This window comes from Hyperolius riggenbachi, chromosome 1, assembly GCF_040937935.1.
Source record: "Hyperolius riggenbachi isolate aHypRig1 chromosome 1, aHypRig1.pri, whole genome shotgun sequence".
Lineage (NCBI taxonomy): Eukaryota > Metazoa > Chordata > Amphibia > Anura > Hyperoliidae > Hyperolius > Hyperolius riggenbachi.
In genome coordinates, this window is record NC_090646.1 from 389,046,004 (window position 1) to 389,070,624 (window position 24,621).

At 39.8% G+C, this 24,621-nt stretch overlaps 1 protein-coding gene across 1 annotated transcript in view; it reads left to right on the forward strand.

The window, feature by feature from the left end:
* The window catches only part of ZNF462 (zinc finger protein 462), a 123,855-nt gene that overhangs the window by 76,484 nt on the left and 22,750 nt on the right, over positions 1-24,621 (forward strand). The window contains exons 4-7 of the mRNA XM_068239270.1: positions 12,959-13,126; positions 16,708-16,976; positions 20,356-20,474; positions 20,614-20,790. Of these exons, the coding sequence (XP_068095371.1) occupies positions 12,959-13,126; positions 16,708-16,976; positions 20,356-20,474; positions 20,614-20,790 (733 nt within the window). The remainder of the gene's footprint in view (positions 1-12,958; positions 13,127-16,707; positions 16,977-20,355; positions 20,475-20,613; positions 20,791-24,621) is intronic.

Consider the following 24,621-nt stretch of genomic DNA (forward strand, 5'->3'; position numbering starts at 1 on the left):
TCCTTAGTTTTCTTCTTATGCTGGTGTATGTGCATGGTGCACATGGATACATTACGTTAGCTCCCTTGTGCGATTGGTAAGATGCACTATCTGTCCCAGGAGAGGACGTCAGGATGTGTGCTCCTAATCCATTGATAGGTTTGATGCAATGAATGTGTTTGCATGTCTGCACTATGCATGCTACAGGGCCAGAGTTAGGACACTTATGTTTACCTGGGTACTTCTGCGCAGTATAGGTGACTAAGCATAACAATGCATTCTTCTGTGAACTAAGACCCCGGCTTTTAACTTAGCTGTAGGGATAACAGTTGTGCCTGGATGAGTGAATCTGTGAATGCATTTGTTTGAACATTTGCATGCGAGAGTACGAAGGGTTAATAGATTTTTGTAGTTTTCTTCTCGGAGATCATTTTTCATCTTCTCTTTACAATAACACTTTGCAATTGAAAATATACTATCAAAATTATTTTGAGAATTTTCTTGCCTATTGATGGTTTGAAAGGCTTTGAAAGAATTTGAAACTAGCATCTAGGAGAAAACTCTGGAGAAAAAGTTTATTGCATATGGGTCAACGTGATTTAATCTCTTTAACAGGTTTGCTTGTTATTTTTTCTCCATTTGTTTACATTGAGCGTTGAGTAATTTGTATCTTTGTCCATTCTTTTCTGCAATCACCAGAATTCATGTTAAGTAAATGAAAGTTATAGAAATAATTGACCATGCACAATTCACTTTTCCGTCTGAGTTTTCCCCAGGTTATATTTTCACACCTTAGTAATAACATGGCTTTTAAGCCACCAGCAAGCAAGGAAATAATCTTGACAGGACTTTTTCACCTACATTTTTAGTACTTTTTCAATTGCAGATTGCTGAAAAGTTAGTTAAAACAGAAGATGAAAAATTATCTCCCAGTTTCACTTTTTCTCCTCTAAGTTTTCTCCTAGGAGATATTTTTTCATCTTATGTTTAAAATAACCTTTTATAACTGTGCAATTAGAAAAGTACCATAAATTGGGTGAAAATGTACCATCAAAATTATTTTGAGCATTTTCTTGCTTGCTGGTGGCTTGAAAGGTATTTTATTGATGTGGCATGAAAGTATCAACTAGGACAAAACTTAGGAGAAAAAAGTTAATTGCATATAGCTCCATGTCAATAAAATGCCCTGTAAGCCACCAGCAAGCAGCCAAATACTCAGAATAATTTTGACAGTACTATTTCGCCTACTTTTTGGAACTTCAATTGCAGAGTGCTGAAAAGTTATTTTAAACAGAAGATAAAAAAGACATTCTCCTAGGAGAAAACTAAGGCCCGTGTGAAGTAAAAGTGACCTTAGCGGCAAAACAGTACCAGTAGAAAACTCAGCATAAACTCAGGAGGGATTTTAACGCCTTTCTACACGTGTGGTGGGGGGCAGTGCTTGAGGAACATGCTATTGATGACATTTGTGATCTTTAACTACAGCACAAATGTCATCAACTACAGGATATATCCGTCCAGATAGACTGTGCAGCTCCTGCTGCCTGAGGTGCGCGATCGCGCGCACTCCCGACACCTGCTGTTAACACCCCGATCAGTGAATGGGAATATAGTTCCCATTCACCGATGTAAGTCCCCTGCAGAAACACCCCCCCCCCCCAAAAAAAAGTTTCCCGTCTTCTGTCTAGTTCCTGGAAGCGTGATCATACGCTTCCAGGACTTTTTTGACTGTGGCCATCTTGTGGCCAAATAGTAAACTACACCCAGATACATTTTTTATTAAATAATTACGTTATATTACATTTAAAATTAGCTGTTTACCTCCCACACTAAAAATTACCCAAATACATTTTTTAATAAAAAAAAAAAACCCAACATAAATAGTTACCTAAGGGTCTGAACTTTTGAAATATGCATGTCAGGAGAGTATATTAATATACTTTCTTAAATTATAAGCTTGTAAATAGTGATGGACGCAAATTGAAAAAATGCACCTTTATTTCTAAATAAAATATTAGCGCCATAAATTGTGATAGGGACATCATTTAAACGGTAAAATAACCGGGACAAATGGTCAAATAAAATACATGAGTTTTAATTACGGTAGCATGTATTAATTTCAAACTACAATGGCCAGAAACTGAGAAATAATGCATTTTTTTCCATTTCTTTCTCAATCTTCCTGTTAAAACGGATTTAAAAAAAAATAATTTGTGCAAAATGTACCACCCAAAGAACGCCTAATTAGTGGCAGAAAAAACAAGATATAGATCAATTAATTGTGATAAGTAGTAATAAAGTTATTGGCGAATCATTGGGAGGTGAAAGTTGCTCGGATGCATAAGGTGAACAACACTATAGGCTGAAGTGGTTAAAGAGGAATTTTAGCAAAATGGGGGAAAACCTCAATTCCTTGCTAAGGGAGAAATTTAAATATAGAAGAGAGATCAAGAAATGATTGATATTCACCATGTAATTTGTTCAAATTGTTTGGTCCACATTCAGACATAAAAACAAAACAAAACAGACAGCTCTAACTGCCATTATTTATAATCATTATAATCACATAACCAGGCTAAAAGGTTGTTTTTTTACATATGCACAGAGGGAGATACTGGTTGCTTGGCAGTTAGAAATAGCTGTTATTTCCCACAATGCAACGAGGCTCTCACAGTGTGATGTCAGGACCTAGGTATTGACATCACACTGCGGGAGGGGTTTCATCACAATATACAGACAGGGCCGGATTTGTACTTTTTACCGCCCTAGGCCCACTATCTCCAGCCGCCCCCTTGGGCAATCTTGGGTGAGGCTATGAATTTGAGAATAGAATTATGGAAAAAGGGATAACATTTATCAGCTTAGGGTTACTCATCAAAAGAATAGAGTGATTACACTGACGGACAGTCAGTGACATGACTATGTACTCTGTACAGTGCTGCAGAAGAAGCCATTGCTATATAAATACATAATAATGATATGGTAGGACATTAGGCTATGACTATGGTAGGATTAGATTGTGAGCTCCTCTGAGGACAGTCAGTGACATGACTACTTATAGGATAGAAAAGAGAGGGGAAGAGACGATTACATAGCAGAGAGCGGAGAGGAAAAGACAGATAATGTGATAGGGAGGAAGGTGTAGAGGGGAAAGGAGGAAAAGAATTGTGATTGCAGTCTCAGATACATTGTTAATGATGGAAATGCTGGGGGAGCAAAGACATGTTAAGGCCCATACACACGTCGGACTTTTGCGAATGACTGGTCGTTTGAACGTCCCGTCGTTCAGTCGTCCGCACGCGAAATCGGGCGTGTGTACAGACTGTCGTTCGGGTGATAAGACTGACCAGTCATATCACCTGAACGACAGTCTGTACACACGCCCGATTTCGCGTGTGGACGACTGAATGACGGGACGTTCAAACGACCCGTCGTTCGCAAAAGTACGACATGTGTATGGGCCTTTATTCAGCAGCAGCCCCCTTCCCCCTCCCTCCAGTAATTGGACTTATCTTTATTGCAGCTGACTGCAGATACACAGTATATATTGCTTAAAGAGAATCTGTATTGTTAAAATCGCACAAAAGTAAACATACCAGTGCGTTAGGGGACATCTCCTATTACCCTCTGTCACAATTTCGCCGCTCCCTGCCGCATTAAAGCTGGCCATACACTGGCCCGATTTCCCGCCGATCAACAGCAGATTCGAATCTGGGATCAAATCTGCTGTCAAATAGTTTGGGCTAAACGCACCCGACCGATTGTTTTCCTCCTGATATCAATCGGTCCCTCGACCGCGCCGTGCGGGAAATTACCGTTGATCGCCGGCGGGTAGGGAGCGCGTCGCTTGCGGCCTACGATTCGGGGCCTTTCGATGCAGGTATACATTACCTGAGGCTGGCTCCCGGGCATCCCGTCCGTCACTGCTCCCGTCATGTGGCACCTCTGGCATCCTCGCATTCCGCAGTCACGCTAGTAACAGCGGGAGTACAAATAGAGGGCGCTCTATTTGAACTTCCGCTGTCACTGGTGTGATAGCGTAAGTTATATGCGGATGCCGGAGCCGGAGGTGCCACATGACGGGAGGACATCACGCCCGGGAGCCAGCCTCAGGTAATGTATGCGGGGGGGGGGGGAGGGGGACAGGCGGCAGCTCAGCAGATGGTGAATCGGTTTCAGGCTGAAATCGATTCACAATCTGTTTGCAGTAAAGGCAGCCATACAATCCCTATCTGATCAGATTCGATCAGAGAGGGATCTGTCTGTTGGTCGATCTGATGGCAAATCGACCAGTGTACGGCTACCTTAAAAGTAGTCAAAAAGAGTTTTAAAAATGTTGTTTATAAACAAACAAAATGGCCACCAAAACAGGAAGTAGGTTGATTTACAGTATGTCCACACATAGAAAATACGTCCATACACAAGCAGGCTGTATACAGCCTTCCTTTTGAATCTCAAGAGATCATTTGTGTGTTTACCTTCTGTCCCCCTGCAGCTCTCATCCACTGAATACTAGTGACAGGCTAATTGTTTCTTCCTGCAGACTGCTCAGCCCTGTCTGTAATTCCTCAGTATGTGTCAGCCAGCTCCTTTCACAGCCTAACAGAGGAGGATTTTTATCCAGCTCTCTTCTCTCACTGATATCAGAGAGCAGAGACGCTGCTGGCGTATGTAAATAACACACACACGGGAGTGTGCATAGAGGGGCCTGGAGAGGGGTGTGCATAATAGATCAAGACGGAAGAGTTGGCAGCCTTCCCGAAACACAGGGCGACAAGTCCGACAGGGGAAAGATACATTGATTTATTACAGAGATGGTGATAGTAGACAGTGCTGCAGTAAGCCAGAGCACATTAGAATAGGTTTAGGAACTTGTAGGATGGTACAAAAAAGGATGACATTTTTGCTACAGAGTCTCTTTAAGTGGCCCATACACTGGTCGATTTCAGCCATCGATCAGAAATTGATTCTTTCAAATCTATCGATTGATTTGTGGCCGATTTAGATGGTTTTGCTCTATCTGACAGGATGAAAAATCTAGGTCGATCTGCTGCTGGTAGCAGATCCATGGCCCATAGAGTTGCATTGGATCTAATGGTCCAATAATCCATTTAGATAGATTTCCAATAGATTTCAGAAATCTGTTCCTAGTGTGTGGCGTGGCTGCAGAACAGCCTTACGGGGGAGAGAGGAGGGGAGAACTCAGAGCGACAGGCTGCAAGCATAGACGTCACTGTTGTGAGTAGCCAGCAGTGTCATCACCTCCCTCTGCCTCCTTACATCCCGATAGGCAGACCCAGCCGCTGGTGGCCACCCACAGCTATGAGCAGCAATCTCTGAAGCAGGGCGACCGCAGATCAGGTCTGGCTGGCTGCATAGCACACAATGCCACGGACTATGTTGACTAGGCTGAAATTCGTCACTGTATACAGACTCCCCTGATAATCTAATTGAGAAAATGTAAAGATTTCTCATGGGAAAAGAGGTATCAGCTACTCATTGGGATGGAGTTCAATCCTTTGTTATAGTTCCTCTTTTAATGTATGCTAAATATTTACTGAATTATCTATATAAACCTGCTCAGGCAAGAAAAGTAGTTATCACAATAATAGTGTTTCTTAAGAAAAACTAAATAAAAACATTTTTTAATTAAAACTGATGATATTTCACAAAACTTGGGATATCTGCTAATATGTTGATATGAAGACACCTGCACACCAAAAAAGCGGATCTGTTGCTGCATGATAGGGAGACAGCTGAACACATGTTTTCGGTTTCTAGCCTTCTATATATGGGTGAAGCTATATAGAAGGGGTGGGAAAATATTTAAAAAAAGTAACTGGAATGGCAACAAAAATATACTTCTTACTCCTGCATGGAAAATTTACCCATATTAGTGGTATAGGTAGGGCACGCTGCTCTCAGTTTCTGTTTACATTCTACAATCTCCACAACGCAGATATAAAGTAAGGTTTTAAAAGTGGAAAAAAAGTTTACAAAAGCTGGCAAAAGGGTACATCTGATTTAACAGCACTTGAATTAGTTTTTTTCTTTGACTTTACCCATCCCTGTGGATTGATAGCGATTTATCATTCACTTCCTTACAAAGGTAAATCAAAGCACATGTTGCAGGCTGGGGGAAGAAGAAGCTTTTACACTTATAAAAATATGTTTTAAATGGGATAGATAGTACTATAGGAGCACTACATGAGAGAGAACTATTATAACTATTAGGACACTATATCGTGGGAGCGCTATAAAAGTGAAGGACTAGGGCTATGATTAATGCGTTTATTCACTCACTTCAGGAATAAAGCTATGGATAATGGAGTAACCGGTTTTTATGCTCCTCTCCAATTTGAAAGTGGAGAAATAAAGAAAAAAAAATTTTCACAGTTTTTCTGGTGAACTATTAAAATTGTGGTAAAATTGAGGTAAATGTAATGGTATTCTTAAATGGTGACATTTCTGGCTGTTTATCACTTATGTAAATGTGGCACATTGGAAAATAATATCATTTATGATGAAATAACACAATTTTACCTTTATAAATATACCCCTAAGTGACACTTGAGGACCACCATGCACAATATTATTTTGGCTACAATAACTGTAGTTTGTGGCTGTTGAGAAGAATTTATTTCAGATTGATAGAAAAACAAATGTGTGCAGTATTCCACAACAACCAGTTTGTTATTATTATTAAAGTAGATTTTAATATGAGATTGGGTTATGGGTTATAGCAAATATTTTCTTTACACTCGTTGTCATCAAGGTTTTCTTGGAGATGACATTTTTTGAAACATGACATTGTTGTATTTGTGTAAAATAACGGATCGCTGCTTTATATTGTTTTGAATTACTAAATTTATTGTCTTACTTTGCGTTATTGAAAATGGTGTTTCAGCTAGTCTTTTTTTTACACCAGAATATTTCTTCATTTATTTCATAACAAAAATAAACACCAGGATTGTGGGATCATAACTGTGCAACACATTTTAATGATTCTCCATAGACCCTATACATCCCATTGTGTGACTGAGTCATTGTTTGTAGCCCTTATCTTTCTTTTGAGTTTTCGAACACATAGCAAATAGATGGGTTCTGTGTTCAGCTCATTGAAGGCAGTTGTTTGGGATCAATGGAATTGGGTATTGCTAGCTTCTTGTAGATTTTTTTTTTTTGCTATGTGGCAACAGACATTCTACAAAAATATAAATCCAATAGTTTGTGTGCTGTGAAAATATTAATATATTTAGAAATGCTGATTATATCCTGAGATTAGAGTGTTATACCCAGATTATTTATATATGAGCATTAGCAAACTACTAAAAAGACTGTCCTCTTTTTGTTAGGCTTGTTAAGTTTAATGATCTTAAACTTACACCTACCTAATTTTCTTGTTAAGATCCTCTACTTTGAATGCCATGCTTTACAATATTCAGCTTGGCTGGTTAGCTGAGGGGTTCTCAGAGCAATTCCATGTTCTGTGTAATAGATATTCTTCCCTATGCTTGTTTAGAACAATTGCACAATAGAAATATTGTCTTGTCTTTTGGACAGTGTATCTACTAAGGTAGAGATCTGAAAGATATCTGTTGTTAATCAAGTCAGTATACTTTCGTTAGTAAAACAATAAGGAAATCGTTTAAAGAGGATACATTAATCCCAAGGGTGACATAACTTTTAATCAAATGACTTCCCCCATTTTTGGAATGAGTATTGTGCTTACTCAAAAATCTGAAAGCCAGCTAAAGGTGCACATTAACGATATACAATGCCACAAAACAATTGATTGTTTCAGATAATCATTATGATCAATCTGAAATGATCGCTTGTGCCTAACTGCGAAATACTTGCTAAACAATTTGATCAGAATAATGGAATCTGGGCTTTTTTTTATCAATTCTATTAATCTGATGTAATTGGTGGTGAAAAGTAGTGGCTACATGGTTAGCTCTCTGGCCTTGCAGTTGTAAGGTTATGGATTCAGTTGCCATCAAGTACACCCTCTGCCTGGAGATTTGTATGTTCTCTACATATTTGTGTAATTTGCCTTGTTAAAGAGACACTGAAGCGAAAAAAAAATATATGATATAGTGAATTGGTTGTGTACTATGAATAATTACTAGAAGATTAGCAGCAAAGAAAATATTCTCATCTTTTTATTTTCAGGTATATAGTGTTTTTTCTAACATTGCATCATTCTATATTATGTGCAGATTACACAACACTCAGCATTCAAAATGAGTCTTTCAGAGCAGTCTGTGAAGTAATGACCTCTCCTCTAGCAGAGGAAAAGTAAACAGTTCAATTACTGTTGAGATAATAAAAGTCAGATAACAGCCCTCTCCACGACTAAAGCCTCATCTACACGATACGATTCTTTATACGATTCGATTACGATTTTATTTACGATCCGATTAAATCCAACATGTCCGATTGGGATTCGATTCAATTCGATTTGCCATTGCAAAACAATGTCAAATCGAATCGAATCCCGATCGGGCATGTTGGATTTAATCGGATCGTAAATAGAATCGTAATCGAATCGTATAAAGAATCGTATCGTGTAGATGAGGCTTAAAGTGAACCCGAGGTGAAAATAAACTGATGAGATAAACAATTATATTTATCCTCCTACTCCTAAAAATGACTTTGTAAGACATCCCAGGATTTTATTTTATATCTATTTTATTTTATATTTAAACATTTAGAAAGTAGATTGAATGTTTTGTTGTCTCTGCTCATTTGCAGTCTATTAAGTGTTCCTAAATGAAAATACATGAACTATATCAACCCTTTCTCTCTCCATCTGCTCTCAGAAATATGTAGAAAATGTATTTTGCCACAAAAAACTTTTATGGTGGTAATTTGCTTATCAGTGATGTTTACTATATTCCTGACAAGGTTCTGACAAGACAGAAGCTGTCATTTCCAGCCTTAAAAATTAACTATTTCAGGCAGCAAAATAAAACAAGTAAAACACCCTGGTTATTAATATGCTTTGTACTGTTTATACACATGTTTATCTCATCATGTCACATGTCACCTCGGGTACACTTTAATGCTGGGAATACACGTTTCGTTTTTGCCTTCGTTTAAACCTTTGTTTCGATTGTGCCTTTTGTCCTTTTCGATCCCGAAATAATCGACCGTACGGTTAATATCACCACCCACGGTTTCGTTTTTTTTTCCGATTCTGTTGGTTTCGTTTTTCCAATAATCGAAGGCTGCAAAGAAACGAAACGTAGTACAGGGACGGACGGCATAAACGAATATATAATCGATCTGAACAGCCATCAAGCCTACCAATGGCTCGATTAGATGGATAAAGAGAGATAATATCAAACATGTTCGATCACTAGTCGTTCGTTTTTGGGGTCTATTAATCGAAACTATAATGAGATTATGACTATTTTCACATACGTTTTCAACACTCGATTCGTTTACCGAACGAATCGAAGGCTAAAACGAAGGCAAAAACGAAACGTGTATTCCCAGCATAAGACTTAGTCGGAGAGTTAATGGCTTGTTTACATAGAGATAACAACTGGAGTTTCTTAACTCTTCCTGTACTGGAAACAATTAGACGGATGTATCTGATCTTAATGTTTTATTTCTTAGCTGTACTACACATACAAATCATAATATCATAATTTTTTTTTCGCTTCAGTGTCTCTTTAAAACAGAAGGTATTTGCAGTAATTTAGCTTTATGTGAGTTACTGTGGCTTCCCACAATGCATCACTACTGAATATGCAAATTATCTGTTTATGTCCCTGGAGTCAGGTTTACACCCAGAACAACTGGTGTACAGTAAGCCTAAAGCTTATAAACTTTACAGAACAATACTAACCCAACATGCAGACTGCCTGTTTCAGACTGTTGGTCCTTATCAGTGCATGGCATTGATTGATATGGCTTTATGATCTCTAGGCTCTAACATATTCGTTTGTGAAACCTACTCATGAACAGTAAGTATGACTCACCTGGTGTTCTCTTTAAAGCACTTCTGAAAGCGCTACTTAATCGACTAATAACAATAATAAATTGTAATAAAAGGAAACCAGAGCTGACGACTAATAAAAGTTTTATACATACCTGGGGCTTCCTCCAGCCCCATCTGCACGGATCGCTCTAACGCCACTGTCCTCAGCCTTCTCCTGCTCTGGTACCTGGTCCTGTAACTTCAGCCAGTCTGCGCAAGAGAAGTACGCCCTATACGTATCTCTCGGCGGCTGCTGGAGAGATACGTAGTGGGTGCACTTCTCTTGTATCAGACTGGCCGCGGGACCCGGTAGCGGAGCAGGAGAAGGCTGGAGAGCGATCCATGTGTATGGGGTTGGAGAAAGCCCCAGGTATGCCTAAAACTTTTATTATTAGGCAGCTCTGGTACACTTAAATAATTGTTTGAGAAATTCCCCTAACTCCCTATCAAAGTGACAGGTGGTGTCACTTTCTGTCTTGATGACAAGTATTGACATGTTCAAAATGTTTGAATTCTTCCATTGTCAAAATGAATCTTTACACATGCGCATCTAACGGGTTAACTTACCCGTGTCACCACCCCTGCACTCCACATTGCGTTCCAGCTCTCTGATACTTCCTCCTTCTTGCTGTAAAGGGGAAAGTATTCGAGAGCTGGAATGCGACATGGAGCACAATAGCCAGAGGTAGCAACAAGGGTGAGATACATCCCTTGCCGTGGCACACAAGTGTAAAGATTGGGGTTTAGATAAAAAAAAATCTGGGACCATTTCAAACACATAAACGCTATTCATGACTAAGCATTACTCAGATCATTAACCCTGGAAAATGGAGTGATATTCATACATCTCAGCTCGTTTGCTAAAGTACGGCATGTGTACGCGCCTTAAAACAAACTTGTCACAAATCAAGGTAATGGAAACTGATGATATGATAACAAAAAAAATATGCAACCAGAAGTTATATTCTGTAAAAACTGAATATCGAAGCAGTCAGTAGTTACAGAAATGGAGGCTCCTGACCTCTAGTAAAAATTACAGTGAGTAGTGCTTCGGAGCTTCCCTACAGGGCAACCATTCATTACATTAAGGGACAGTAGGGAGGCCAGGGAGATGGAAATGGTGGGAAATAGCTCACCTGTCACAGATACAGTATAGGTAAATTTTGTATTTTACTTTGCAGTCAGTATCTCTGGAACTATCAAATATTAAAATGAATATTGGTAGCTTCTTACAGCCTCAATATTCCTTTAACCTACAAATCCAGAAGCCCTCTTGCTAAATAAGTTCTGGCAAAATTATTTTTCATCATAAATCCAGTATTGCTGTCTACCAACTTTCCAATGCATATACTTTGAACCTACACCTACTTTGAACCTACAGAAAATAGATATTATTCTATTTATTAATATCCGATTGTTGTGCAATATTTTCAACAATATCAATTCCTTACACAAGCAACTGCAGTGTGGAGAAACATTGCTGTTTATTCCATGGATCATCTTTAACAGCAGTTGGGATAGTATCCACTCATTTACTAACTCACTTTCTACTGCATTAGAATTCAGTCTTTAATTTGGCTGCCCCCTTTCCGATGCCTGGCCTTGCCACATGAACTGGCAACCCTGGCTGACAAAACACTTTTAAAAAATTAAGTGATGTTCTAGGTTGTTAGAAAAGTTCTGGAGGAAAAACAGAAACTGCAGAAGCTCAGGGACACCCTTTTCCACACAAAGAATTCATACCTCTACTCACTCATTTCCTCTTACTCCCACAATGCCAAAACTTATAAAACCTTCAACTCATTGATTACCTCTTCATACTTGTCAAATGTCAAAACCGTGACCAAATCCATCCCACCTTCACTGTGTCAAAATAAGTGTGAATGCCATAATCATATTCCATCTCAATTACTCCAACAACCTTCTTTGTGGCCTACCAAAATGACCGTCTACTCTCTAATTCCTACAGATCTCTACAGCTTGCCTCACCCACCTCTTCTCCTGCTCCTCTGATGTTGCCACTCTTTGCCCCTCCCTCCATTGGCTACCAGTTACCCAGAAGAAATAGTTGAAACTCCTGACCCTCTCTAACAAAGCTCTTGATAAGTTGTCCCCTTTATAACGTACATACAGTAGGTCTCTGCATCTGGTCCTATATTTCCTGATAAAATTCCACCTGAAACTCCTCTTTCCTCTAAAATAAAACCATTCTATCCTTGGTTTTGTTCAACACCTTTCTCTCCTGCATCTTGGACTTTATCAGGAGCTTTAGCTCTCCTTCAGAACCCCCTTTCACACCTTGTGTGCCATACGCTGAGCCTTGATACCATCAAATGCGTCCATAAGAAACACCTTTTCAGACAAGCTTATAATTTGTCATAGTCCCCCTTCAAAGACATATCTCCATCTGCATTAGATTTCAAAACTCACTGTCACATCGATAAGTCCCCTTTTCCCAAGTGTTTCCAACCCAGTACTCTCAGTGTGCAAAGGCAAGGTGCTCCCTCTACTGTTTCTTATTTCTGCAGTTCTTATTCTATTTATTTTCTTATTCTATGATCATGTACCTGTACTAGTGGATGTTTTTGTACCAGGCACGAGGAATGCATTTTGTAGTTGTGTTGATGGATGTTCCAATATTACTGTGTGTGAACTATGTATTTGTTTATGGCCCCATGTACAATGTCACAGAAGACAATGGTGCTTTAGAAATAAATAATAATAATTGTTTGTAACATTTGAGCTTGAATTGTTGTAGTTTAGAACATATTTACAGTACTTCTAAGCATGCTTTTACTTCTACACATTCACTCCGTGCACTACCTTGCAAATTCCATTAGAATGCAGCTTCCCTGTTTGCAAATAGTTTAGTCTGCAGTGGCCATCTGTCCAGATGATAAATTAATTTATAAATTAACCTAGTCACCTGCTGCTCCCTGTGTTTTATGCAGCTGTGGTAATTGTGCATTTTTCTGGATATGGTTACAGACAGGAAGTGGTCAAGATACATTGAAAAAGAAATTAAAGGAAAAGGTAGTTGTGGGCTACAAATGTAAGTTCTGCGTGGAAGTTCATCCCACTCTTCGAGCCATCTGTAATCATCTTCGCAAACACATCCAGTATGGACACACTCCCCCACTTCCTTCTGATTCAAAGGTACAAACTGTGGCTTGTAGAAAAAAATGCATTGTTTGCATATTAGAAAAAAATGCATTGCTTAGCTTAGAAACTTTAAAGAAACATATTGTTTGAGCATCTTACAATGCCAATTTGATTGCTGTGGAACCCCTATTACCATATGCATTGATATTTCTAGCTTAGAAAGTCTCAATATAAAGTCTTCCCAGATAGTTTTCATTGTTTAGACTCCTTAAAGCAGGCCCATGGTCTATACCGTTTCCTTTATAAAGTGAGAGGAGGTGGGAAGGGCAGCATGTTTGCGGCACTGAAAATTTAGAAAAATAGCTACTCCTAGAGATGCAATTACAGAATGCAGGAGGCACTTGGGTCAATAATGCCCCTGGTTTCCACCACTCACCAGACTCTCTTTTAAAATGCAGCTTAAATTTGGCTGTGGAGCTAATTTCAGTATACTTTTCTTCTTTTCAGTAAGCCTCTATTTTTAATCTTTCTGAAAAACATAGGGTAACGTTTGAGCACCTAACAAGTGAAAAAGTGGCTGAAAATTGGGTAAGGGAAGTAATAGTAAACTTACTGTAAGTTGATTTAGGGTAACTTATTTTGAGGGATTGTTTTTTTTTTCTTGATGGGAGTATGAAAAGCTATTTTGCTGAGGAGGTGTGATGAGTGAAAGGTTTATAGAACGAGGGCTCTAGACCTGCTTTGATAGGAGATGAGATGTGTGTAGCTCTAAAACTACTAGAAATAAATTACTTAGTTCTTCCTATTCTATTCCAAAGAGACACAATACACCTATTGGTGGAGACATTATTGATATGTCTGGTGGCAAATCATGGTTAGTAAAGAAGCTCAAAGGCTTTGAGGATATGGTTAAGTGAATCTGGATTGTTACTGTCAGTTATTTCAGTCATCTGGTTCTCTCAAACATGCTACAATATATTTCACAATGTGCAGTTCAGCCACCAGTAAGCTTCCAGATCCAGCTGTTTGTATAGAATTGTACAGAAGTAGACCAAACTAGTGAATGAGCAGAACATAGGGAAGATGTAAGTTATCCTCAGCCTTGTGCTAAAAAGCATCAAGTCTGCTGTTCATAAAAAAAACAATTTAGTGTACAACAAATAGCAGATCCTGATTAATCGTAGTAATAAATGTGTTTAATGGATCTTGTCAGTCTGCACTGCACAGAACATCTTCAGTATCTCTAAGTTGTACAAGTCTGATTCATATGAGCAGTGCTAGTCTATGCTTAACCCCCTTAGCATTATGATTCTTTATGGATTTTAGGGTCTAAAATTTGCATGCTTTTAGATCCTAAAACCTGGAAAAAAAATCATCCTGCAAGGGAGTTCTGCAGCAGCCCAGCACTCATGCACCCTCCCTGGGATCCAGCGCTGCAGTTTTCACTCCTTCCTCGGGATGGCGCTGTAACCCTATAGTGAAATTGCTGGCTGTTGCCATGACGACAGAAGGCAATCTCACCGGGGGAAGCAGAGCCTCGGAGGAGAGGAAGAAGAATGGCGGCCGACGTCGGGATCCCCCGGGAGGTGAGTTAAAATGCCCGCTGCGCACAATGCTCTGCATAGACCTCCCGCCGGCTACCAATTTTTCGTGATTACCACTAAGGAGGCTAAAGGACCACTATTGTGGAAATATTGTAAAATACATATGTAATAGCTGTACATTTCTACCAAAGTAAAATGCTTATAAATTACCTTTTTCCCAATGTTCCTGTCACTTACAGTTGCCAGTAGAAATGTGACAAATCTGACAAAATTTGGGCTAATCCATATCCTCACAGTGGATGGTTGAACTCAATGGGCGTATGTCTTTTTTCAACCAAAATAACTATGTAACTATGATTCACAGTAATTCCTTTATTTTCAAAAGCACTCCTTGGATGACAATAGCACACTCCAACTGCCATAATTTTGTGTGCAGGAGGAGACTGGCTTTCCAGCACCATTGTAAAGGTCCTTTCCAGGGAATGCTTTTGAAAAGAAAAAAAAAGAAAATACTGAAATCCCACATGAAGAGATGAGCTAGTCCAAAACCTGTACAATCTGTCAGATTTTTACTAGCTACTCTAAGTGACATAAGCATAGAAAAGAAAAAAAATATAGTGCATTATAATCTGGGACAAACGAACAACAAATACATATGTATGTTACATTTTACTAACTTGTTTGGGATAGTTGTTCTTTAAGCTGATATTTCTAAAAGTTTCATTACTGGATTTTACAGGAACTGATTTTAAATGAAGTTAGTAATGGTACTATACTGTAGCTACATGTAAAAATCCGTAGATGCATTTGGGGCTATTTAGCAGTAGATTTTACAAAGTGTACAATAGTGCCGGAACAAAACCATAGGCCTTAGTCAGATGAAACAACTAATATTGGCTACTTTAGCTGATAATCTTCTGAAGGCAAACCATGTGAGCTGGGAAGAGCTGTGTTAGCATGATGCTGAAACGCAGCATACAAGATTATAGAACCTTTATGTTGGATGAAGCTCTACGGGCTATTGGAAACTGCCAAAGACGGTTTTCGCTCGTAGGGGTGTGGCTTAAGGTGAAAGTGGGCAAAGGCAGAGATGGGGTGACTTCAGGGTGCATTAGGTACTCACACTTGTTAAAAGGGCACAATTTGTTTTTCAGGACACAGAGATATACACAGACATTAGATCTGCTTTAAAGTAACTCTGAAGCAATTTCTAATTATGTATTTCAAAAACGTATACTACAGTCATTTATTTTGCTCAGCTTTAGGTATGGTCATTGAGATGCAAATCATTCCAAGTTGATGTAGAATTATGAAAATGCATGCAAATATATGCAGCTTGAACATGGACCAATCAAGCTGATGCGGAATTCAATTGGTCTATTCCCAAGCTGCATAAATTTACATGCTGAATTTGCATAATCCTGCATATAATGATTTACATCTCACTGATCACCCCTACTTAGCTTTACTTTGGTCACATTAAAGAAGAGACAAAAGTGCTCTGAATGGATTTTCTTCCTAATCATGACTTTATAGATGTACCCATAGACATGAACATTGGGTCAGCTAATACTAACAACATTGGCCATTTCAGATGACCATCTATCTAATATCTTTTACCATGAGAATGAAAGGATGTTCTTGTCCAGCAGTCCGCCCTGCTAGAGCAGATTCTTCTCGCCAAGCAATGAGGGAGCATCATGCTGCAACATAACGCAAGCAGTGATGAATGGGAAACTCCATTCACCATTCGTACACTGATGGTCAAGGATGGTGAACTGAACGAGTGTTTAAAGGCCCTCTTCCATCAGACATTGCTCTCCAGTGTCTATAACCTGGTTTGCAGGTGGTAGGCTGGAGATAGGTGCTTGCCAAGTAACCATCTGTAGACTAATTTCCAGTCAGTGGTGAACTTTTACTTGTTTGTTGTGCTTAAATATTACATTAAGTACAGTCTATACAAAGTCCTGGTCATCATACATTTTTTAAGCAGCTTCATGTAAGAATCAAGAGACTACTAAACTTAAATGTTCTTGGAAATCTATCATAATATGCTTAATTGAAAGTATTTTTTGTTTCCATCTATGTAAGGATGATGCAGATGCCAGTAGTAAGGATGCTGAAATGGAGCCGGCAGAGCCCAAACCAGCGGCGGAAGAAGAAGCATCTAAAGAAGTTAAACCCAAGTTAATGAAAAGATGCAGACCTGGTGGCTACCCCTGTAAACAGTGTGACCGTGTCTTAATGTCCATGCAAGGTCTACGTTCCCATGAGAGGAGTCACTTGGCACTAGCCATGTTTACTCGAGAAGACAAATACAGCTGCCAGTTCTGCGCCTTTGTCTCTGCCTTCAGGCACAAGTAAGCATTCTGAGTTCAAAGGTTTCTCTATCGATCATTGTTTGTGTCTTATTTTTTGGATTATTATGGTCACGTATGATGTCATATGGTGAGAAATGGCTTGGATGTCAGAAAGATTTGTTTTCAAATTACCTTTACCATTTAAGACGATGATCTGCCGCCATCTTCAGTTCTTTAGTTCTGTCCACATTAGAAAAACAACTAAGACATAAAAGGAAATAATGTCTCCCTGAGCTTCCAGGTTTGTTAAATAGCTCATTCAAGTTAAAGAAGATAGCTGATCATTTCATTTTAGATTCATTTTACAGTTGTACCCAGATATTTTTATGCTGACAGCAAAGCAAGGGACACATGGTCAAGCAAGATCTGATCACAAAACAATGTTTCTCACAAAAGATGGGCATCGACAAGTGCACACTGAGCTTGGCATATAATTCATTTGAGAAATATAAATGTAAAGCTCTTCTAAACTTTTACTACAAAAAGTGGAAAAAACAAAACACTCAGTTCTGAAATATTACTTATTACAGCGGATTGCTAGTACAATAGCATCCTATACTGTGTACCTTCCACGGCAGCTCTTTTACATAGGTAGGTAAGGGTTTATATTGGATAAGGTTTTATAAGCGGATACACTGTGCCTTCAAGACAATGGCACTTTCTCTTTTTGATGTTGCTCTTAATGGGGTCCTTATTGGCTTAGGATACAGACACACAGTTACTGTTGCCATAGGGATCGGGACTCAACCCTCAGGTGTCAGTTTGAGGCGGAGTTCTGCTAGTGACATGTTCTGTTGCTATGAAGGGGGGTGGAGGGACAGAATTCAGTACACAATGGAGGGGGAGAAGTAACAAGGGAGAACAGTAAACTCAGCTGGTGCTGAGATGAGATGATCTGCAAACCCTGATCTCTTGCTGTTGCATCAGGGAGATCACATGTTAGAGTCTAGGCAAAGGTGGGCAACTCAGTCCAAGATCACCTAGCTTGTGTACAAGTCTATAGACCAGCATATGTGCAGGCTATTATTTGGTAATGGAGGCTAGATTCACTGGGTGGCAAAAGAAATGACTTCCCATCCTGTAGAAAAATGGCACTGTGGGAGTATAATAGCTGTAGGGTAGTTCTTAACCAGTTTGCACTTACCCAGTTTAGATATAATTATGCATCTTTAATGAACAAAATCCTGTATAACTTAGTTATGTAACTCCACCGACATATGAAGAAAATCTTTGTCATTAGTAGGAACAATAAATAAACCTAACAATAAATGTTAGGTTTTATTGCATTTTGCTGGTTATTGACTGGATGTGATAATAAGCTTACTGTAAAAATCTTACAAAACATTGCTAATGTTCATAACTTTGAATATGCTGTGATGTGTCTTCAAATGGCAGCCATTGATTTCAAGAAAGGTCAGCAATGGACCAAACTGCATCCAGAAATAATTTTCTGCTATGCGCCAATCTGCACACAAGTGGTATGAACCATTAACATAAATAGAAGAAAGACTATCCATGCATTCAGTTAGCATACAAATCTGCTTCAACATGTGTGGAAGCTTTTACAGTTTCAACAGGCCTTTACTTGTAGTTTAGCATTCTGTCATTTAGAGCTATAAAAAGACTTCCCTATTGGGAATGCATGCATTTTTGAACTTCCATTTATCTGAATTGGTTACTGCTATTATGTTGATTCATATGAATGTTGATAAATGTGAAAATACAAAAAGCATGCTCCAGTACCTACCACACTCAACTGTTTTGGACAACCCATCCATTATGGGGTGGCACCTACCTAACCTATGGGGGGGGGCACCTACCTATCTAACCTATACTGGGGGGGGGGGGCACCTACCTAATCTAAACTATACTGGGGGGCACCTATCTAATCTAACCTATACTGGGGGGCACCTACCTATCTAACCTATATGGCGGGGCAGCTACCTATCTAACCTATACTGGGGGGCAGCTACCTAATCTAACCTATGCAGGGGGTACCTACCTAATCTAACCTATACTGGGGGGCACCTACCTAATCTAACTTATACTGGGGGCACCTACCTATCTAACCTATACTGGGGGCCAGCTACCTAATCTAACCTATACTGGGGGGCAGCTACCTAATCTAACCTATACTGGGGGGCAGCTACCTAATCTAACCTATACTGGGGGGCAGCTACCTAATCTAACCTATACTGGGGGGCAGCTACCTAATCTAACCTATACTGGGGGCACCTACCTATCTAACCTATACTGGGGGCACTTAATTATCTAACCTGTATTGGGGGCACCTACCTACCTAGCTAGCCTATACCGTTGGCAAATATACTGGCTACCTATATTGGAGGCACCTACCTAACTAACCTGTACTGGGGGCACCTACCTATCTAACCTATGCTGGTGGCAACTATTCTGGCTACCTATATTAGAGGCACCCACCTAGCTAACCTGTACTGGGGGCACCTACCTATCTAACCTATGCTGGTGGCAACTATTCTGGCTACCTATATTAGAGGCACCCACCTAGCTAACCTGTACTGGGGGCACCTACCTATCTAACTTATATCGGGGGCGCTTGTCTATCTAACCTATACTGGGGGCAACTATACTGGCTTCCTATACTGGAGGCACCTACCTGGCTAACCTACACCTAGGGCATCTATACTGGCTCACCTATGCCTGGCTACCTATTATACTGGGGGGACCTATAGCTGGCTACCTATACTGGGGTACCTATTCTTGGCTACCCATACTGGGGGGCCTATACTGAGTGCGACTAGACCTGGCTAACCTATACTGCGGGCACCCATACCTTGCTCCGGGGGGCAATTTAGCCTAAAAACTGCACTGATGAAGTCGTCCATAAATTAATGACTCAATTTAAACCAATGAAATAATTAATGCACTAACATCTGTGTCTTCAGGGATTTGCAACTAATTATGTTAACAAACTTTTAAAGGATATCAGATCTAAGGTAATGCTACCTAAAGCAAGAACAGATGATCTACATACCTCTGTGCATTGTACGGTCCACTTCTTGTTTCCCCTGATTTTTGTAATCACTCTGGAAAAATTTGAGTTGTGGCCAAAGTGCAATTTTCAGACAGGAAGAGGCAGACTTGCTGCTATGTTCCTTCCAATCACATTACCATTATAGGGGAGTAAATGGGTGGGGATGAGGAGGAAATGGGAAGGTGATAGGAGAAAAATTGCTAGGAATCTTCTGGAAATTGATGGAAGCCTAGCACGAAGCACCAATTTAACATCACTGCACAAGTATAATGAGGGATTTGGGGGGAAGGTAACAGTGTAGACATTCGTGGAACCATATGTACCAAATGGACATTTGATTAAAAAATGCTTATGTTTTCTCCTCAGTCTGGATCGACACCTTCAGGAACACCATGGACAGCATAAACCATTCAGATGCAAACATTGCCCTTTCAAATCTGCTTCTGGTAGCCGTCTTAAAACACATATTGCAAAAGCGCATGGAGGTAAGTCTTTATGCTGTGATGTTGCTGTTGTCATATTTTTAGTATTAGTAGTTTTGAGAATTGATGCACATAGTTTGTTATGGTTTTGCACGCATCGCCCCAAACATTTTTCTTTCTTTTTCTTCTACCCGATTTTCAGGTGAACATGCATACAAGTGCTCCTTCTGCCATATATCAAAAATGACAATCATTCAATTAAAAGATCACTGTATAAAAACCCATGGGAAAACTCTTACGCTACCAAAAGTTCGCAGCATGATTCCAAGTAGCCCACGTGCCAAGCAAAGTTCACGAAGTGTAAAAGAAGGTCTAGAAGGTAAGTAGACATGTAGAATTTTCCCCTGGCTCCTTCGTAATCAGGAATTGATTTACGTCCATGTCTCCCATTTAAAGTGAAATTTTACTTTTGAAAAAATAGTTCTAAACTTACTAATTGTTTAGTTATTTAATGTTATAAACATCCAGTTTATCTGTTTGTTGCATGCTTTGAATTTTAAAAACTAACCCTAACCACAAACTACACCTTGAAGTCTATTTTCTATTTGCAGTGCAGACTGCCCAGCTAGTATCCTCATCCAACATAAGTAATTTGCTGCATAGAGTAGGATCAAATTCTACTTACTTTCCATACTTGCTCTAACTGACTAGGCAGCAGTGTTGCCACTTCTATTCTGATAGTCTGTGTTAGGACCATTGTGGAATGGCTGTGTGTTCACATGCACACAAACAAGGTAAGGTAGTAGTAATCATGTCTTAAATATTGACAGTGTATACAGCTGAACTAAATGGATTGTGCATTTCTCAGAAAAGTGAACATTCATGTTAACTTGGCATGAGAGATATTAGTCATAGTGCAATGTTTATTCCTTTTTCATGTATAGTAAAGAAAATAGAAATCTATCTTTATAGTAGCGCCCTACATTCTAGGTGCAGTGAGCATGTTTGTAGGATGAGCGATTAATTGACATGAGGATGAGACAGAGGGGTAAGCAACTTGGCTATACAACTTCCCAAGAAGTAGATTACTTCTCCAGTGACTTTGACCTGCAGTTTATTCTGAGCTGGCAGACACAGTGAGATAGACTACATATGAATTTATTGTGGTAGTCAGATGTGTAAAGAGCAAACTGAATGCCATTAATTCCTTGAATCTACTTGGCGGTTATCCCGAGTCAGGCTCGGGGTGGAAAAAAAAACAAGCCAGGAGTGGTTAACCCGAGCCTGATTCGTGGTAGCTGCCAGGAGGTCTGTGCAAAGCATTGCACGCAGAGGGTGTTTTAACCAGTTCGGCCTATCTGGACGAGCTTCCTCGTCCAGATAGGCACTACTGCTGCCGCCGCCTCGTGCGCGCGATCGGGCACGCCCCCGCGCGCGCTCTCGCTGCCCGCCGCTAGCCCCCCGATCAGTGAATGGGAATATAATTCCCATTCACCGATCTATCTTCCCCGCAGAAATACCGACGCTTTCTCTCCAGAGAGCGCGGTATTTCTGCCCCCAGGAAACATTTCCCCTGCTTTTAAGTTCCTAGATGCGAAATCGTTCGCATCTAGGACTTTTTTCACTGTGGCCATCTTGTGGCCGAATAGTAAACTGCACCACAATTCATTTTTAATAAAAAAAAAAATATATTTTACATTTAAAATTAACAGTTTCCCTCCCACACCAAAAATTACCCACATACACTTTTTTTTAATAAAAATAAAAAATACAATAAAGAAAAAACCAAAACAACATTAATAGTTACCCAAGGGTCTGAACTTTTTAAATATGCATGTCAAGAGAATATGTTATTATATTATTTAAAATTATAAGCTTATAAATAGTGATGGACGCAAATTGAAAAAATGCACCTTTATTTCTAAATGAAATATCGGCACCATAAATTGTGATAGGGACATGAGTTTTAATTACGCTAGCGTATATTAATTTCAAACTATAATGGCCAAAAACTGAGAAATAATGAATTTTTTTCATTTCTTTCTTAATCTTCCTGTTAAAATAGATTTAGAAAAAAATAATTCTTAGCAAAATGTAGCACCCAAAGAAAGCCTAATTAGTGGCGGAAAAAACAAGATATAGATCAATTCATTGTGATAAGTAGCAATAAAGTTATAGGCGAATGAATGGGAGGTGAACGTTGCTCGGATGCATGAGATTTTCGGACTGCGGTGCTGAACCGGTTAACTCAACTCCCCTGGGATCCAGCCGGCAGCCATTCTCCTTCCTGTCCTCGGAGGCTTTGCATCCCTCAGGTGAGATCGCTGTTTGTTGTCATGACGACAGACGGTGATCTCTCTACAGGGTTGCAGGACCACCCGGAGGACGGAGGGAGAACTGCAGTTCTGGATCCCAGGGAGGTGAGTAACATGCAGGGGCTGTTACATTTTTTCTAGCAGCATTTCTTTCACAGTTTTAGGGTCTAAAAGCCTGCAAAACAATTGCACTGCTTTTAGGCCCTAAAATTCAGAAGGAATCATATTGCAAGGGGGGTTAATGAAAGATCTTTATATGATCATCTGTGCTCATTCCTGTGGAGAGTCATGGAAGCATGAGGTTTACTTTAGTGGCCTTAGATGTCTGTTTTCCCTGGTAGCACTGTCAGTAAATGTTAGTGGAAGGTCAGAGATTTAATGCTCAGTCTGCCTGTACACGGTCAAATTGGGAAACAATCAAATCTCATGGCTTTAGTATACAGAACGTTCAGAAGTCATTCCTATAGGGTTTGATTATATTTATATTTTCAAAACACAATTATAAAAGTTTCTGTTGTGTTCAGTTGGAAATAAAGGGCCAGTTTCCACATGCAGATGAAGTTGCATTAAAGAGAACCTGGGGTGGGGTTCTAAGAATGATATCTGCACACAGAGGCTGGGTCTGCTTATACTGCTCAGCCTCTGTTGCTATCTAAATCCCCCCTAAGTTCCCCCTGCGCTCTGCTGCCCCATAAATCACAGCCGCGCTGTCGACACGCAGTGTGTCGCAGCGGGCTGTGTTTACCTATGTACTGTCATTCTCGCTGCACCTCCTGCATAGCTCCGGCCCCCGCCCGCATCCCTTCCCTCCCCGCTGATTGTAGGGAAGGGACGCGGGTGGGGACCAGAGCTTTGCAGGAGGCGGGGGGAGCGCCGAGAGTGACTGTACAGAGGTAAACACATCCCGCTGCGTGTCGACAGCGCAGCTGTCATTTATGAGGGCATAGCAGAGCCCAGGGGGAACTTAGAGGGGATTGAGATAGCAACAGAGGCTGGGCAGTATAGGCAGACCCAGCCTCTGTGTGCAGATATCATTCTTAGAACCCCACCTCGGGTTCTCTTTAAAGGTGTTTTTCTGAGGAACATGGTCTGGTGCCCTGAACTTTAACACTTTCCAACCCTACGTTGTGGACAGTCTTGGAAGATATTCCAAAGTTAACCGGTTCCCCACAGCTGCACAGTGTATCTACATCCTTCTAGACTTCACTAAACAACCAGGGGCATAGATGCACTTATCTTTGTAGTTATGAGTAGCGCCCGCCCGCAACCCCCGCAGCAGAGTACTGATCGGTAAATGTGTTCCCAAAGCCGATCAAAGTACCCATAGTGAATGATCATGGGAATCAGCGAGATGCCTGTGGTCATTCACAAAATGAAAATAAAAACACACACATAGAAATTACTTCCTGTTGTACTGTTCAGTACACAGGATAGTGTGGGGACATCTAATGGCCAAAAAGTAAAAAGACATATTAAATAAATTAAAAAAAATCAATCTCCCATTAGTTATTAACCCCTTCTTCCCCACACCCCATAGTTATCAAAATAATACACTTGTAAAAAAAAAAGTGACAGCATTTTAAAAAAAATACATAAATAGTTACCTTAGGGACTCAGCTTTTTAAGATGTATGTCATAAGGGTTATTTTTGCAAATAGGTTCTTGCAATTATTAATGTAGTATACAGAAACACAAAATGGAAAAAAAATTACCTTTATTTCCAAATAAATGTTGTCGCCCTACATTGTACTAGGGACATAATTTAAACCTTGTAATAACTGGGACAAATGGGCACATAAAATGTGTGGGTTTTGTCTGTAGTAGCATGTTTTATTTTAAAACTATAATAGCTGAAAAGTAATAATGAAATAATTATGTTTTCAATGTTTTTCTTC